This window comes from Ciona intestinalis, chromosome 2 (genome assembly GCF_000224145.3).
Source record: "Ciona intestinalis chromosome 2, KH, whole genome shotgun sequence".
In the NCBI taxonomy this organism is placed as follows: Eukaryota; Metazoa; Chordata; class Ascidiacea; order Phlebobranchia; family Cionidae; genus Ciona; species Ciona intestinalis.
In genome coordinates, this window is record NC_020167.2 from 6,942,592 (window position 1) to 6,956,824 (window position 14,233).

Consider the following 14,233-nt stretch of genomic DNA (forward strand, 5'->3'; position numbering starts at 1 on the left):
AATTTAATGAAACGTGGTCGCTGCATTTTATTTTAGTTGCAAGTTAGTTTATTTATCTTTACTAACCGAGTAGCAGTTTTTTGTAGGGCAGTGTTTGTTTTAGATTACCCATGTGCTTACTCTTACTGACTATTTTAAGGATTTATTTGAATTTGACTACCTGAACCAAATAGATTAAAACCAATCAAACCAAAGAGAATAAAACAATTAAAACCAATGGTTTTAATCTCTTTGTCTGAACTAAACTGTGTGAAACAGTATTGACAGCTCAGTAGTCGTGTCTCCCAACCCTGATATGCTTGTTAACTACCGTCTTCCCAAACACCGATTACTATAAACGAAAATTTACGCCCGCCCTTCCCCATTTTGTTGCAATACAAACAAGTTAATGTCTGTCGAGTATAGACCAGACTGGAGGATTGGGTGTCGTAATGACTTGGTTTTATTACAATTACCAGTGATAACAATATGTTTTGAGCGACTGTCATTCTATTCTTTTTATTTTACAATAACATGTACAGTTCATACTTTGCTGGTTACGAGCACGGACATGGGTGAATTGTCAGATTGAACAGTTGAAAAATCTTTCTTTCCGTTGGGTGGTGTTGATGGGATTGTCTGTTGAGAAATACGTTGTGAATTTTGCTTGGATGTTTCTGAAGTAAAGGTTCTTCGACCTACCGTTTTCGGAGCCGAGTCACTTGATGTAATTGAAATCTTTGTACGAAAGTGAAATCTCTTTGTGAGAGAGCCGTACATGTTTTTGTTAGCCATGCGGAAATCGTCGTTTCTTCCGTTATAGATAAAGAAGTTCCATAGACTGTTGCACACTAGAATAACAGCAGAGAAAAATTCGAATGAGGTGTGGATTGAAAAATCGTAACTTTTAAACGTCAAGATTCGTTGGGGATAAATTTGTACCAAAAACAGCGAAGCTAAGATCACACATATCACTGGTAACAAGCTAAGCGTGAACACACCGACCATAATTCCTAAAGTTCTTGCCATTCGTATTTCTGTTCGAGAGCTTAAAGTCTTGTTTTTAGAAGCGACAAGTTTTCGTGTTCGATTGTTGTGCCTCACAGTCATTACAAATGTCGAGATTGACAAAACCCACATGACGATTAAAGGAAAAGCAAATGCAACGACGTAAAGGGACAAACTGGCAGTTCCACTTGTCGAAATTAAAGTTGAGGCAAGGAGGCCATATCTTAGAGAACGTCCGACAAAAATTGGAAGAACACCCAAAATGATGCTTAAAATCCATAGAATAACAGTTGCTCTGATTGCCAGTAATTTCGCTCCGTCCTTTGAGTAAGCGAGCGGTTTTCTTACGATTGAAAACCGATCAAAACTCGCCATCATAAGTGAGTAAATGGAAATGATGAAAGAAGTAGTTGTGAAAAAACCGATAGCGTTCAAGTACGATCTGTAGTAAACAGTATTTATACCAGGCAAATGCGGGACGTCATCAAACCGTATGTCATGCTGTACTGATAAATTCGAAGCATTGTAACTCATCCCCATGACCTCTGGGATATTCAATCGCATATTTAAACTGACTGGAATAGATGGTACCACCACAACCCCAACAAGAAAATCCGAACAAGCAAGAGACATCTTGTATACACCCTGGCTGTTCCTTAGTTTCTTGTTAAGCATAAAGACTAAAATAACTGAAACATTTGCAACCACGATTGCCACGGCTAGAATTGAACAGATGACCATAGTGATAATAATGTTCACTTTGCATCTGTAAAAGTAGAAATTGTAAATGTAAGACGTTTGCGATTCTGTGTCAAGTATTGCTAAAACGTCAGACGCTTATGTCACACCGTCAATCTTAAGCAGCTGGATTATTCATGGATACATTTTTAAAACATGTTATAAAATTGCAGCGTAATCTTTTATAGAAACATGCTGGCCTTGTTACTGTTTAACTTACATTTGAGGCAAACAATTCCATGCTTTGATGGGTTTTCTGTTTATATTCTCGGCGTCCCTTCCACACCAGGATATTTGACAAAATGGCAACACAAGTCGCTTGCTTTCGTGATAGTAGCCGTATTTCCCTCTCTCTAACACAACCGCATCGTACAGAGCAACTTGGATGCAGGGATCTTGTAACTCTGCATCGCTAAGTTGATAAGTTCTTAGAGCACGAAGCAGATTATTCCACTTCTGCGAGCTGTTTCTTCCTCTGACAGAAGAGACGGCCACGAGTGATGAAAAACATTGGGTTTCGAATACGGATCTGTTACAAGCTCGGTCGTATGTAGTTTTAGTAAACTGGTTGAAGTCATAAGGTCGTTTTAAACATTCCAGGCTAAATTGGGCGTGGCATAACCACTCTTCTAAGAAAGAGAGATATTCGGTCAAGTATTTCCCCCCGCTTGAATTGTACCAAAATCTCTTGAAGTCTTTTATGAACATCGAACATGTTTTGTTTCTCTCCGTTTCATTAAAGTTGTTAACTGCAACAGATCAAAATGGCATACATTTAATCATTTCAATAGACCAGTACACAGAACACACAATTACAATGTCGAAGAAATGCCTACCGTTTTTCTCCAAGGTATAATGGAGAAACTGCTGTCCAGCGACTACTGCAGTGTTGATGCTTTCTACGTCGCGGAAACTGACAAACATACACGCACTTAAAAGTATAAAGATCCCTAACTTTGACATTTTATGTCTACCTGCAACTGCAAAGCATATTCGGTTAGTAAACAACTTACCTACAGTACAGACGATGAAGCACGTATTATGAGTCACACATTGGCAGACGCGGTAATTTTTTACGTAAAAGCTGTAAGATTTAATATTATACCGGATTTCTGAATAACGTTTTTTAGCATCCTCAAACATGCCCTCGCTTGAGAAACTGTATCGGCTCCTAATAAGTTAGGTCGTAATATTAATGGTACCCGACTAAAAATGTTCAAATATGGCCAACTTAATATTTAACTTAGACACGAGGCAAGCTGATATTTACCGATATATAATCAATTTCCTGTATATATTTACGGCGTTCTTTTCACACCAAAGTATCTTTAAAAAAACGGCAACAGATAATCCTTGGGATATTTCTTTTACTCGGTTAGGTTAGGTACCAAAACATTCCCCCAATTTCGCGCTCGCGTTTTTGTTGACCGTTGCGCACGCGTTTTGTTTCTGTCTGTTGCATTTTGTTATTACTAATTGCAAGAAATATGTTTTTACTAGGCGGAAACTATTTATAAATTTTCAACCGCACGTAGCCTATGCGTTATTACTTAGTCTGTGTTTTGACAGCAAAAGTTGTGTTTTAACCAAAAAACTTTTCGTTCTCCTAAAAAACACTATAAACCCGAAACACCCTTCAGTTTCTACTAAATAAAAAACAACCCTCTAACGCTCTAGTTTATATCTAGTACGGTGGGGGTAGATGGGACACCTTTTCACTTTACTTTCTTGTTCTATTTGGTAGTAAACAAAGAACATTCAAAGAATTATAAAACCTTATCCTCGCGACTTTTACATATACTGTTGGTAATTGTTTAAAACACGATGAGGATATTTCGATGTTATGTGTTTAAAAGTGTCCTGTCTTTTTCCACCCTGCTATATTCTTATAACCACATTTTAAGTAACTCCCGCAACATTGAACTAAAAGCTGCTCAATACAGTCAAACTTGAGATGAGTCGAAGCACGCAGTCTGGTCACATATGACTTACTAGCAGTAAACAAATTGCTGTTTCTTCCACGAAAATTTGAAGATGATTTTAATGTGGTGAAGTTCAATGCATGCACACAAGTGCTACGAATAGATTCTCATGTGATACCAACATAGATATTTCTACACAATAAGTCCGAGTGGGAATTTCACGTGAGATACCGTAATATTAAATGGTATTAAAACTGCCAATGCTGATGACGTTTATTTGCTCCCTTGCGTCATTAAACGACCTCATCTCCCATTACGCTTTATATAAATCAACAATGACGCGGCAGTTTTCTCGTAAACAAAATTGTGCAAAAAGTTCAATAACACATTGTTTTTCAACACTAAATTATAAGTCAAGTGGAAGTTAACAGTTATAACAAAGCTATGTTGTAGTAGTGAGGGTATACGGTAATTTGAATTTTGAATGTTTTACGTCGGAAGGCTTGTACTATCGATTGAGTTTGTTTTAAACGGTATTCCAACTTTGGAAAAGGCGGATCTGTACAGCGATTCCAGGCCGGTTTTAAAGCTCGTGTTTCTTGCGCTGTAGATAAACACATTCCACATACTGTTGCAAGTAAGAACCACAACACTAAGGAATTCAAAAGTTATTAAACTGATGGATAATTCTTGGTCCAAAGTTGCCGGACGCGTCCTCAAAATTCCAGGCAGTAGTAAAGAACAAAGTGTCGAGACAACGGCAGGCACGACACTCAGTGTGAATACGACAACCAATATACCTATCGTGCGCGTCAGGTTTAACTCCATTTGAAAGTTTTTTGCTCCGCGCTGCCTCGCGTGACTAAACGTGTAACAGCAGGTGGCGATGGAGGACGCCCAAATCAACAACAACGGCGTAAGCAAAGCCACCGCATAAAGAAGGAGAGTTTCTGTGCCGCCGGAAAAACCAACTAAAACAAAAGCAATGATTCCGTATGTGATGCTGGTTGTCATGAAGGGAATGAGTGAAAAAACCACAGCAATGAACCATTCAATCGCTACTGCTTTGTTCGCAAAAGACTTAGCAGCATCTGGAACGTAACGTAGTGGTCTTCGTACAACAGACAACCGATCAAAGCTCGCGAGCATTAAGCTGTAAATGGAAGAAAGAAAAGCGAGGATTGTGAAGAAACCAATTATGATTACGTAGTTGTTATCAGTCGGACGTGTGTAGGGTAAATGCGGCACTGAGTCGTAACGCCCCTTCTCAACATCTGGTACCGTGAAATTTGTAAGTCCAGGGTGAGCGGGACCGAGATTTTCTTGATGTAGCAGTTGAATTATCATCACACTGTACGCGAAAGATGGTATCACAAAAACCCCGACGATTAGATCAGCCATTGCTATCGACGCTTTATACACGTCTTGACTTGTGCGTGATTTGCTATGATAAATAACGAGCATAACGCTGATGTTTCCAATTATGACAAGGAGGGAAAGAATTAGGAGAATAACCATAGATATGGATACGATTGTTTTACATCTGGATAGAAGAGAAAATAGGTTAGAGTCAATACAGAACATACACCTATAAAGTCATTATTTCATAAAAACATACGAGCATATAATATATGTAGGGTGGGGAAGATGGGGCACCTTTTTACTATATTTCTATCCCATTTGGTAGTAAACAAAAAACATTCAAAGAGTTATAAAACCGTATCCTCACGACTCCCATAGACCGTTGTTAAAATTGTTTAAAACACGATTAGGACATTTGTATATTACGTGCGAAAGGTGTCCCATCTCACCCTAGTATAATAATAGGCCCAGGTTCAGTGCAAAATTAACAAAGTTCTATCTCTTACTCTGTTCGAAGAAACAGCCACGGAAAAATACTGTGTTGTACAGTTGTCTCCGCATCGAAACCAACCCACACGAAATGGCAAAACGGTGTATGAAGATGGACCGTTTCGTGGTAGAATCCGTAACTGCTTTGTCGCGCTGCAGACACAGCATCGTACAGTGCGACTTGTATACACGGGTATTGTAACGCGTGCATTTCCAGTTGTACATTACGTAGTGCATGTCTCCAGTTTTGATCAGTTACATTTACACCAGCATCCGACAAAACTCTAAAAACTGTTGGTAAGCACGCGGACTCGAATAAAGTCCGGTTACATGCCCTGTCGTATACTCTCTGTGTAAATTCAGTAAACCCATATATTCTTTGCGTGCAGTCTTCTTCAAATTCTGGACACCTCCAAGTTTTCAGTGTTTCCAGAGCTTCTGTTAAATAGTTTCCCTCTCTGAACCAGTATAACTTGTAACGATTTGAAAACAACTGGCAACACTGCAGCTCGAACTTCCGATTCGTGATCACTTGACCACGAACGTTTAGACATTCTGTAATCGTGGCTTGGAAAGTAGATGTCGCATTACCTATTTTTAGAAGAATTTTTGTTAAAATCCAGCTACAAGGCTCGTAAAAATAATATTTCTTTGGTCAAACGACATTATACCGAATCGTGGAAACTTTTTTAACGTGTAACGGCATAAGGTATGCTTTCCGCATTATCACGTGTATATAATCTAAAGGAAGTCGTTTACAATATGATTTCATTTGATTCTGTATAAATGGTGATAACGATTCGCGATTATCATCGGCCTTTTCCTGTACTGATCCTGGAAATATTGGTATAAACTCCCTCATAAACTGTAATTGCTTTATATTACTATACACGCAGCGAGCTTTCAACAGCTTTCAGGGCGTGTATGCCTGTTATTAGTAGCACCAGATCGAGTAGACAGGCTTGCAGAGTATAATTATATAGCAAAGAGAATAGATCTTATTTGTCACGTCGTCGAGGTACAGCGTTATATAAAGGTATGGGGTCTCTACATAGAATTTTTGTTGGCACTTTCGTTGTTTTAATATTAAATGAGTCTTACTAAACCATAGAATGCAGGCAGATGGTGCAGGTTTTTACGAACACGACACGTTTCTTAATTTTCAGTAAAGAAAATATAAATCATATTAGTTTATTTAACATGGAAGTGCTGTTAAGATATGTAGGGTGGGGGGAGATGAGACGCCTTTAGCGCCTAATATCCAAATATCCAGATCCAGTGTTTTAAACAATTAACAACCATTTCTATATTGGCGTCGTGAAGAAACGGTTTTATAATTGTTTGAATGTTCTTTGTTTACTGCCATATGTGACGAGGAAAAAATGAAACAGATGTCCCATCTTCTCCCACCCTACTATATGTATCACTGTAGCTCTTAACGTCAATATAGAAAACATGAATCATTTGGTTATTTCCTGAAAAGTGCTGCACTACAAAAACCATGCATTGCACGCTTTGTTTACACGCATACGTAAACATCATTAAAAGATCTTGAGTAAAACCATACACAGTATATTGCAAATATAATACGGTGGTGCTGGGATATATGGGACACCTTATTATTCTGTTTTTTCAACCCATTTGGTATTAAACAAAAAACATTAAAGGAATTATAAAATCATATTCTCACGACTCCCATAGGCCTTTGTTAATTGCTTAAAACACGATCAGGATGTTTAGATGTCATGTGCTAAAGATGTCCCGTCTCCCCCACCCTACTATAAATAAATCTACTCACCAGTTAAAACTGTGCTTGCAGTAGAAATCCGTACAACGGCGGCGGCGTAGAATAGTAAATGTACATTTGTCAGTAGCTTATTATACATCACAACTCTACTGCTGTCCTTCCATAATGCGTCTGATGAAACAGCTTGAGGTACCCTACGTGCCTAACCAAGCTAATTATAGATACCCTAGAAATATTGAAATAAAATTTGTGATCTGTATAGGAGCCAACACGTACGCGTTAATATGACGTGAGCTAATACGTCATAAAGTCATACAAATACAGATTTAAACCAAATTACGTTGTTTTATGCACACGTCGTTTCATAACATGTAATTGGATATAGTAGATTGGGGGAAGATGGGACACTTTTTCATTCTGTTTATTCGTCCCATTTTGATAAAACAAAGAATTATAAAACCATATCCTCACGACTCCCATAGACCGTTGTTAATTGTTTGAAATGCGACCATGATATTTGAATATTTTGTGCTAAAGGTGTCCCGTCTTCCCCCCCCCCCCACTTTGCTAACTTATACAACTTGAATTTAAACGCATAAGTCTCGTACAAGGTACAACTATGGATTTTACACTGAAATACGAATATGTAATGATAGACTAATCTATTATGCACCCTATGTTTACACGAATTCGCAGTAAATTGGCTGGGAGAGGAAGCTTAGTCTTTTCCGTTTTTCCTTACTCGTGTTGCCACATGGTCTACTATCCTTTGTGGCGCAGTGCTTAGTTGTACAACAGCTTCGGTTTGTAGTTTAGTTACGCCGGTGGAGATTCCTGTGTTTTAATTGATTGATTGATAGTCATACTCATGTGGTTATTGTTTTATAATCGCTTTTTAGCCAATACGTATACGTAATCGAGTGAGGATTAAACTTAACAGTTAAGGTTTAAAACAGAGCTTTATGTAAACGAAGTCATATTTGGTTCATTTCAGTTTGTTGTCTCAAGTTAAACATCATTTAACTGGTGGTATAATTGAACAGGCTTAATTTATGTATAATGACACTATGACAGCATTGGTAAATCTTCGTATGTGTATCTGATGTGTTTGTTTTAATATCAAACCCATGATAGTGCAAAAGCCTGTAGTTCTAGTTTGTGGATTGAGCTTTTTACGTTGTATAGGTTAAACACACATCTGCTGGCATTTTTATTGCAACGGTCGTTTACGCAGTTGGTTCAGCCTGGTTTACTGTGTAAAGGTGTATAAGGTGCTGGATGCATTGTCAGCATACGCAATTCATTATCGCATTGTTTGTTGACAGACTTGTACTGCGCTGGGTGTTAGAATTGTATCTCGACTTTGTAGGTCTGATTCTTATTGTGTCTTATTGCTTTGTTGGTATATCACGCCGGCGGCAGGCAGTGCGGAAAGTGTCCAATTACCAGGAAACGTCATCTGCTCGTGCGAAGGCCGTTCCGCATGATTGGAGCACATGCGAACTGTCAGCTTACCAACTGCAAATAACACGGTGCAATTCATGTGTAAACGCTAACTTAACAGTGTCCACAGATAAGTTCCAGTTTCTGACAGTTTAGAAAGCGCAGGTTGTTAGAAAATGCAGTTTGAAGTTGGAAAACTTAAACTGCATTTTCTAACCGTCACTGCCTGTTTGCATGTTAACAGGCAGGACTAACTTTTGTTGTTGTTGTTGGCGTTTTGTTCGAGTTATACTTAATGCTGCAATCATTTCATTGAATAGTAGAAAGAGTAAATAAATTGTTACATCATGAATTGTTGTGTCCGTAATTGTTCTGCTATCCTGTTACTTATTCTCGGAATGGTCACGACTATTAATTGCAGCTCTCACGGTAAGTGAAAGTATTTCATTCCTATAGGCACGACTACAGCATCTTTTAAATGTTAAAACTTTAATCGTTTCCAGTAAATTGTCAAGAGAGCAGAGGTAACGCGATCAGCAACCGGCAGGACGAGCTTCACTGTTGTAATGAAACTTTTAACTCTTTTTCGAAAAACTGGCACAACGAGGCTGATTATCTCACCGAAACGCTGCAGTCGCTCAAAGATTGGAGCTGCCCACAGTATAACGCGGAGTGCTCAAAGCCCACGTTTAATTTCAACGACTTCACGGCGTTAGTATATCACAGATCGTGCAACCGCACATTGTTTGAGTCTCGGTGTTTGGACTCTCTCATGCGTGCTTCATCCGCGAGGGGAGTGAGTGGTTCTATTTGGTCAAATCTGCTCCGTGATTTAAGGACATTCCAACTTAGTCAGGATGAACTGCGTGATCCTTGCATCCAAGTTGCTTTGTACGACGCCGCAGTGCAGGAACGTGGGAAGTACGGATACTACCATGAGATGAAGAGAGTATTCATTCCGTTCTGTAAATTTATTTGGTGCGGATTGGACGCAGAAAACATACATGACCATTCGATATCTGCCTGGCTTTGTATTCCAACTTTGTAAGTGATACGCCTATTTTAAATTCTATTTTATCATTAATCTGTTTTTTCTTCTTATAGCTGTCGAACCAACATTATCATTTCAATCGTCGTTTGCTCAATTTTGAGCATTTGGAACGTGGTGGCAAACAGTATCGTTCTTGTTGTGTTCTTCAAGCAGAAGCGCTATACCAGCAGTGCTGGAATATACAAACTATCCATCGCGCTTGCTGATATTATGGTCGGCTTGTTCATTTATCCAACTTTTGCAAACAATATTTCAAAAATAACGATGACCTTAGAAAAGATGGGACCAAGTTCGAATACCTCCTTAGTACCCGGCGTACGTTTCGACTCCGTGCCCCACTTGCCTGGTGGTGACGTGTGGGCTAACTTTGACCAACCTTACCTTAACTTTGTCGGATTCTTCACTTCTATGTATTTAACCATTACAATCTTTACGTTGATGGTTGCTTGCATTGACCGCTTGGTTTACGTTCGTAACTCTAGGACGTATTCAAACCAGAGATCGACTTTCGTTGCCAAGATTGCCATCGCTACATCGTGGGTTGTTGCTATTATAGTGGCCATAGTGCCTTTCTTCGTTGATAGATACAATTTAATCGCTTCGGTTATGGTCCTCTCATCCGGTGCCACGTCACTCTATCTTTACATCATTGGCTACGTCATACCACTTGTAGTTCTCTGGGTTGGTGGGATCGTGCTTCTTATCCTTACGATAATCAGATCGAGAAAAATAGCAACTGAAGCCCAAACTGAACAGGAAGCACAGACCCGCACGATGCAAATAATGATGGGAGTTTTCTCACTAAACCTCCTGATCGGACTCCTCTCTGCTGGAGGCTCTTTTTTCCTTGATAACATAGACCACGCATCACCTACAACATTGGACCAGAATGCAGCTTCAACTTTCTCGTCGTTCGAGTTTGTTGCGATCTTATTTATCGTCAGCAACAGTCTATGGAACTTCTTCGTTCACTTGGGTCAGGACGCTCGGTTCAAGTCAGCGCTGACCTCATGCGCTTGCTCGGCAGCTGCGACACCCGGAGTTCTTAGTCCCGATTCACCGTCTTCTTTTGGCATGAAGGGCACCAACCTCGGTTATACTAACAGTAGCATGGTCGGGTCTGATGTAATGTCGTCTGATTCTGCTGTCGATAAATAGGCGGAAAAATGGATTTTAACATTTATCTTGCAGCACATTCGAAATGTGACGGCATTCTTTTAATTGCCACTACGCGTTGTAATTACTTATTTTAAGAACCAAAATTCTAACACATGTAACTGTCACTAATACTTTACATTTGTGCCATCCTTCTCCTTATAACCTGCGTGCGTAGAACTAATCAGAATAAATTTTGAATCAGTTTTAGCACGAATAACAGACCTGGTCCTCCTATAACTTACACTATAACAGCCTTCGTCTCCACACCGAGATTCTAATCACTCTGTGGTTTTTTCATGAATCTTTAATGTTGAAAAGCTCCTGCATGTTTATATAGTTGTTAGTGTATATAGCGGGCAGCGAAGGTCGTAAATTGAATTACTTCTCTCTCTTTAGTTGGACACATAGAGAGCTATACACTGCTGACTGCATTTGTACTTTCGCTGTACAGAAACGTATATAAATATAAATATATTCCAGTACTATGCTGTCAACACGCAACTCAATGAGTAATATATGAAACGACGATGAAACAATGACGTGTTAACTTGCTGGTATACCCTATAGGGCACAGGCTATATAACAACACACGATTAAGTCCCACGTTTATGGTTGTTGATGAAATAGGTTCGTGGTTATTGTATCGCATTATGTTGGCAGTATGATTTGTTTTTGGGCAGACGATGGTGGGTAGAAAATATTGAACCTGAGTTGAACTTTCATCCATTATAACGCTGTTAATGTGCAATATATTACTCGCATGTTAATCAACCGGTATATATGCACGCCAGACACCCGGAAAAATCCATATGAATCTTCTGTTTAGAATCGTACAATACAAAGAAGGCTGCTGTAAGAAGCTTAACGTAAAAATCGTACATAAGAATGCAAGGCAGGTGGAAAAAACACGCGAAAAGATAACTCGGCCAGTCGCAAGGTCCTATTACTTCGTTAATTCGGTTTTTGAAAATTGCTGCGAATTACATTTTAAAAACTCCCTTGATATATCTCTCGCCAGTCGACCGAAATTCACTTCGGAAATATTTGCTTGTATTGCTACACATAAACCGCTCGGTGGCCCGACAGTGCTTTGCTCTGGCGTATCAAACCCATTTGTCACTGGTTCGTCCACTTCACAAGGCTTTTGTTGGGAAGTGCCTGGGTCAGGTACAAGCAGTATAATGCCAGACGCACCGTAGACGAACCCAAAATGCCCCACTGAAAAATTAACCTTGGGACAAGTTCCTAGATCCTCCTGTGTATTGTTCACGTTTTAGTATAGTAAGGTGGGGTAAGATGGGACATGTTTTCATTCTCTTTTCTCTCCCAATTTGGTAGTATAAACAAAGACTATTTTAAGAATTATGTAATCGCAGCCCCGCGACTCTTAGAAAAAAAGATTTTTTTCTCTTAAACAAGCGTTAATGCTGGCTCAAATCACTATCGTGAAATAGTGTATTTATTTTTTTGTCGGTATTCCATATACTCTATATAATACATTATACTATATCATAAACTATATAAAGACGTGCGAATCACTAGCTCCGTTTTTTTAATTAATATTGCTCAATGTATATATAGCAGCGTTTGGGAGGACGGGCCATCTTTAGTCCATAATACCCTAATATCCGGAGCATGTTTTACACAATTAGTAACGGTATAAAATAGAATGAAACGGTGTCTCATCTCCCACCACTCTACTATATAAAGCCTTATACTTACTTTCTCTGTATAGACGAACCACCCCATGCCACAATTATAATTCCTTGGTTCCGAACTTCTGTCGGTACGACGAGGTCTACAACAATTTGTCCACAATGTGCGAACCTATAATCGCGAACAATTCACACACATGCTTAGTATAGGTTTAAGCTATTTCTACTTGTATTTGGTGATTTAATGTGATTTGATTTTTTTGGTGATTTAATCTTTTTTGTCACACTGAACAAATATTAATACCCTGATTTTTTATGGCAAGCAGCAGGAGTTGCCAAACCCAAGAAAAGCAAACAAAAAGATTTTAAGAAGAAATCATCCTAGGTGATTTTCTGTTGTTTGCAATATAGACCATAAATGTCAACAGTATATTAATAGTCGTATAGCCCACACTATAAAGCCTTTATTTAATGCACAACAGCACAACCAAATAATTACCGTGTCTCGTTTCAAAAATCCCCGTGGTAAATTTGTATCCGATGCCTGTAAGTGTGTAAGTTAATTAAGAGTTAGTTATAAAATGGGACACTTTTTCATTTTATTTTCTCGTCCCATTTGGTAGTAAACAAAGAACGTTCAAAAGAGTTATGTATCCCCACGACTCTAATACATCGTTGTTAATTGTTTAAAACACGGTGATGTTATTTGAGCATTATGCGCTAAAGCTGTCCCGTCTCCCCCTACTATATGTTCTAAACTAATACAATACTAAAACTGAACATAAACTTACTTGGTAACTGTACAACATAGCATTTCCAAACTTAATAAGATCCCCAACGGTGGATAAAAATCCTGCTCCCGCTCCTCTGAACGAAAAATCAATGTTGCGGCTGTTGTACAACTTCCCATTTTTTCTGTCGTAACACCTGTAACAATACTACTCGTTTCACGATGGGTCCTAGTATGTATAGTTTATCACATATTTTCCTCTAAGTGCAACTACTGACTCCGGTGCCTCCGGTTTTAATTGAAGGTGGTAGACCAAGGACCCATGCAAATGCTGCATTTGAATTAAATAAGTAGCTTGCTATATCCTCACGTGATCGTTAAACGACAGTCGTTATATATAACACATGTTCTGTTTCATACAACCTCGTTCCAGCTTACAAGTTACACACCCGGATCGACCGTACACAATACGATCGTTTGTTTCCATTTGAGTTTGCCTCATGTCGAGAGAATCGAACATATCCTTCATCAGTCGCACATAACTTTCCCCGGAAACTTGTTCAAGCACCGCGCTGATCAGGGTGAAGCCATGAGTAGAGTAGAAATATACATTGTCCTCTAGTGAACCAAATAATAGGTAAATGTACTATTTGGTATTGAATGTACGAAAGTATGTGACCCTACAAGAACAAGTGGAGCTGAATAGGCGGAACACAACTTTCTTACCGGGATCGTTTACCAGTTCATCATGTTTGAACAAATTTAGTGATTCACTTATGGAGGAAAAGTGCTTTGTTGAGTTTTCCTCTACTTCGCCTTTGTTGTAGTGCCTTACTCCACCAACGTGGCTTAGTAGGTGTCTTAATGTAACGGTTACCTATTTATAAGAAAATCAGAAGCTTTAACGGAACAGAGCATATACGACACATTTGCAAAGTTGTCACATGCACA

At 39.0% G+C, this 14,233-nt stretch overlaps 4 protein-coding genes across 8 annotated transcripts in view; 1 reads left to right on the forward strand and 3 right to left on the reverse strand.

Moving 5' to 3' along the window:
• Positions 1 to 400: 400 nt before the first annotated feature.
• LOC100185762 lies at positions 401 to 3,688 on the reverse strand. 2 transcript variants are annotated; one of them, XM_018817375.2, is made up of 4 exons: positions 2,562 to 3,688; positions 1,946 to 2,474; positions 682 to 1,753; positions 401 to 618 (listed from the first exon to the last, which is right to left on the reverse strand). In XM_018817375.2, exons 1-4 carry the CDS (start codon positions 2,866 to 2,868, stop codon positions 523 to 525), a joined length of 2,004 nt encoding a protein of 667 aa, XP_018672920.2. In that variant the 5' UTR covers positions 2,869 to 3,688; the 3' UTR covers positions 401 to 522. The 2 variants fall into 2 exon arrangements, with proteins under 2 accessions (XP_018672920.2, XP_002131810.3); XM_002131774.4 differs by having other exon boundaries at positions 493 to 1,753.
• A 64-nt stretch (positions 3,689 to 3,752) lies between these two features.
• Positions 3,753 to 7,588, reverse strand: LOC104265481. 3 transcript variants are annotated; one of them, XM_026840735.1, is made up of 4 exons: positions 7,297 to 7,588; positions 5,516 to 6,089; positions 4,854 to 5,190; positions 4,711 to 4,800 (listed from the first exon to the last, which is right to left on the reverse strand). In XM_026840735.1, the coding sequence occupies exons 1-4, from the start codon at positions 7,382 to 7,384 to the stop codon at positions 4,780 to 4,782; spliced, it is 1,020 nt and encodes a 339-aa protein (XP_026696536.1). In that variant the 5' UTR covers positions 7,385 to 7,588; the 3' UTR covers positions 4,711 to 4,779. The 3 variants fall into 3 exon arrangements, with proteins under 3 accessions (XP_009857865.1, XP_018672923.1, XP_026696536.1); XM_009859563.3 differs by having other exon boundaries at positions 3,753 to 5,091; positions 7,297 to 7,587; XM_018817378.2 differs by having other exon boundaries at positions 3,753 to 5,190; positions 7,297 to 7,585.
• Positions 7,589 to 8,020: 432 nt separating this feature from the next.
• Positions 8,021 to 14,233, forward strand: part of LOC100181044 — a 9,705-nt gene continuing 3,492 nt past the window's right edge. Inside the window, exons 1-3 of one of the 2 annotated variants that reach the window (XM_026840734.1) lie at positions 8,021 to 9,117; positions 9,192 to 9,732; positions 9,793 to 10,621. In XM_026840734.1, the coding sequence (XP_026696535.1) occupies positions 9,036 to 9,117; positions 9,192 to 9,732; positions 9,793 to 10,621 (1,452 nt within the window). In that variant the 5' untranslated portion in view covers positions 8,021 to 9,035. Of the gene's footprint in view, positions 9,118 to 9,191; positions 9,733 to 9,792; positions 11,115 to 14,233 lie in introns of those variants that run through there. The other variant, XM_026840733.1, reaches the window with a different exon arrangement.
• Positions 11,184 to 14,213, reverse strand: LOC113475807 (serine beta-lactamase-like protein LACTB, mitochondrial). Its single transcript, XM_026840739.1, has 6 exons — positions 14,009 to 14,213; positions 13,732 to 13,900; positions 13,344 to 13,479; positions 13,052 to 13,096; positions 12,620 to 12,724; positions 11,184 to 12,152 (listed from the first exon to the last, which is right to left on the reverse strand). Exons 2-6 carry the CDS (start codon positions 13,809 to 13,811, stop codon positions 11,841 to 11,843), a joined length of 678 nt encoding a protein of 225 aa, XP_026696540.1. The 5' UTR covers positions 13,812 to 13,900; positions 14,009 to 14,213; the 3' UTR covers positions 11,184 to 11,840.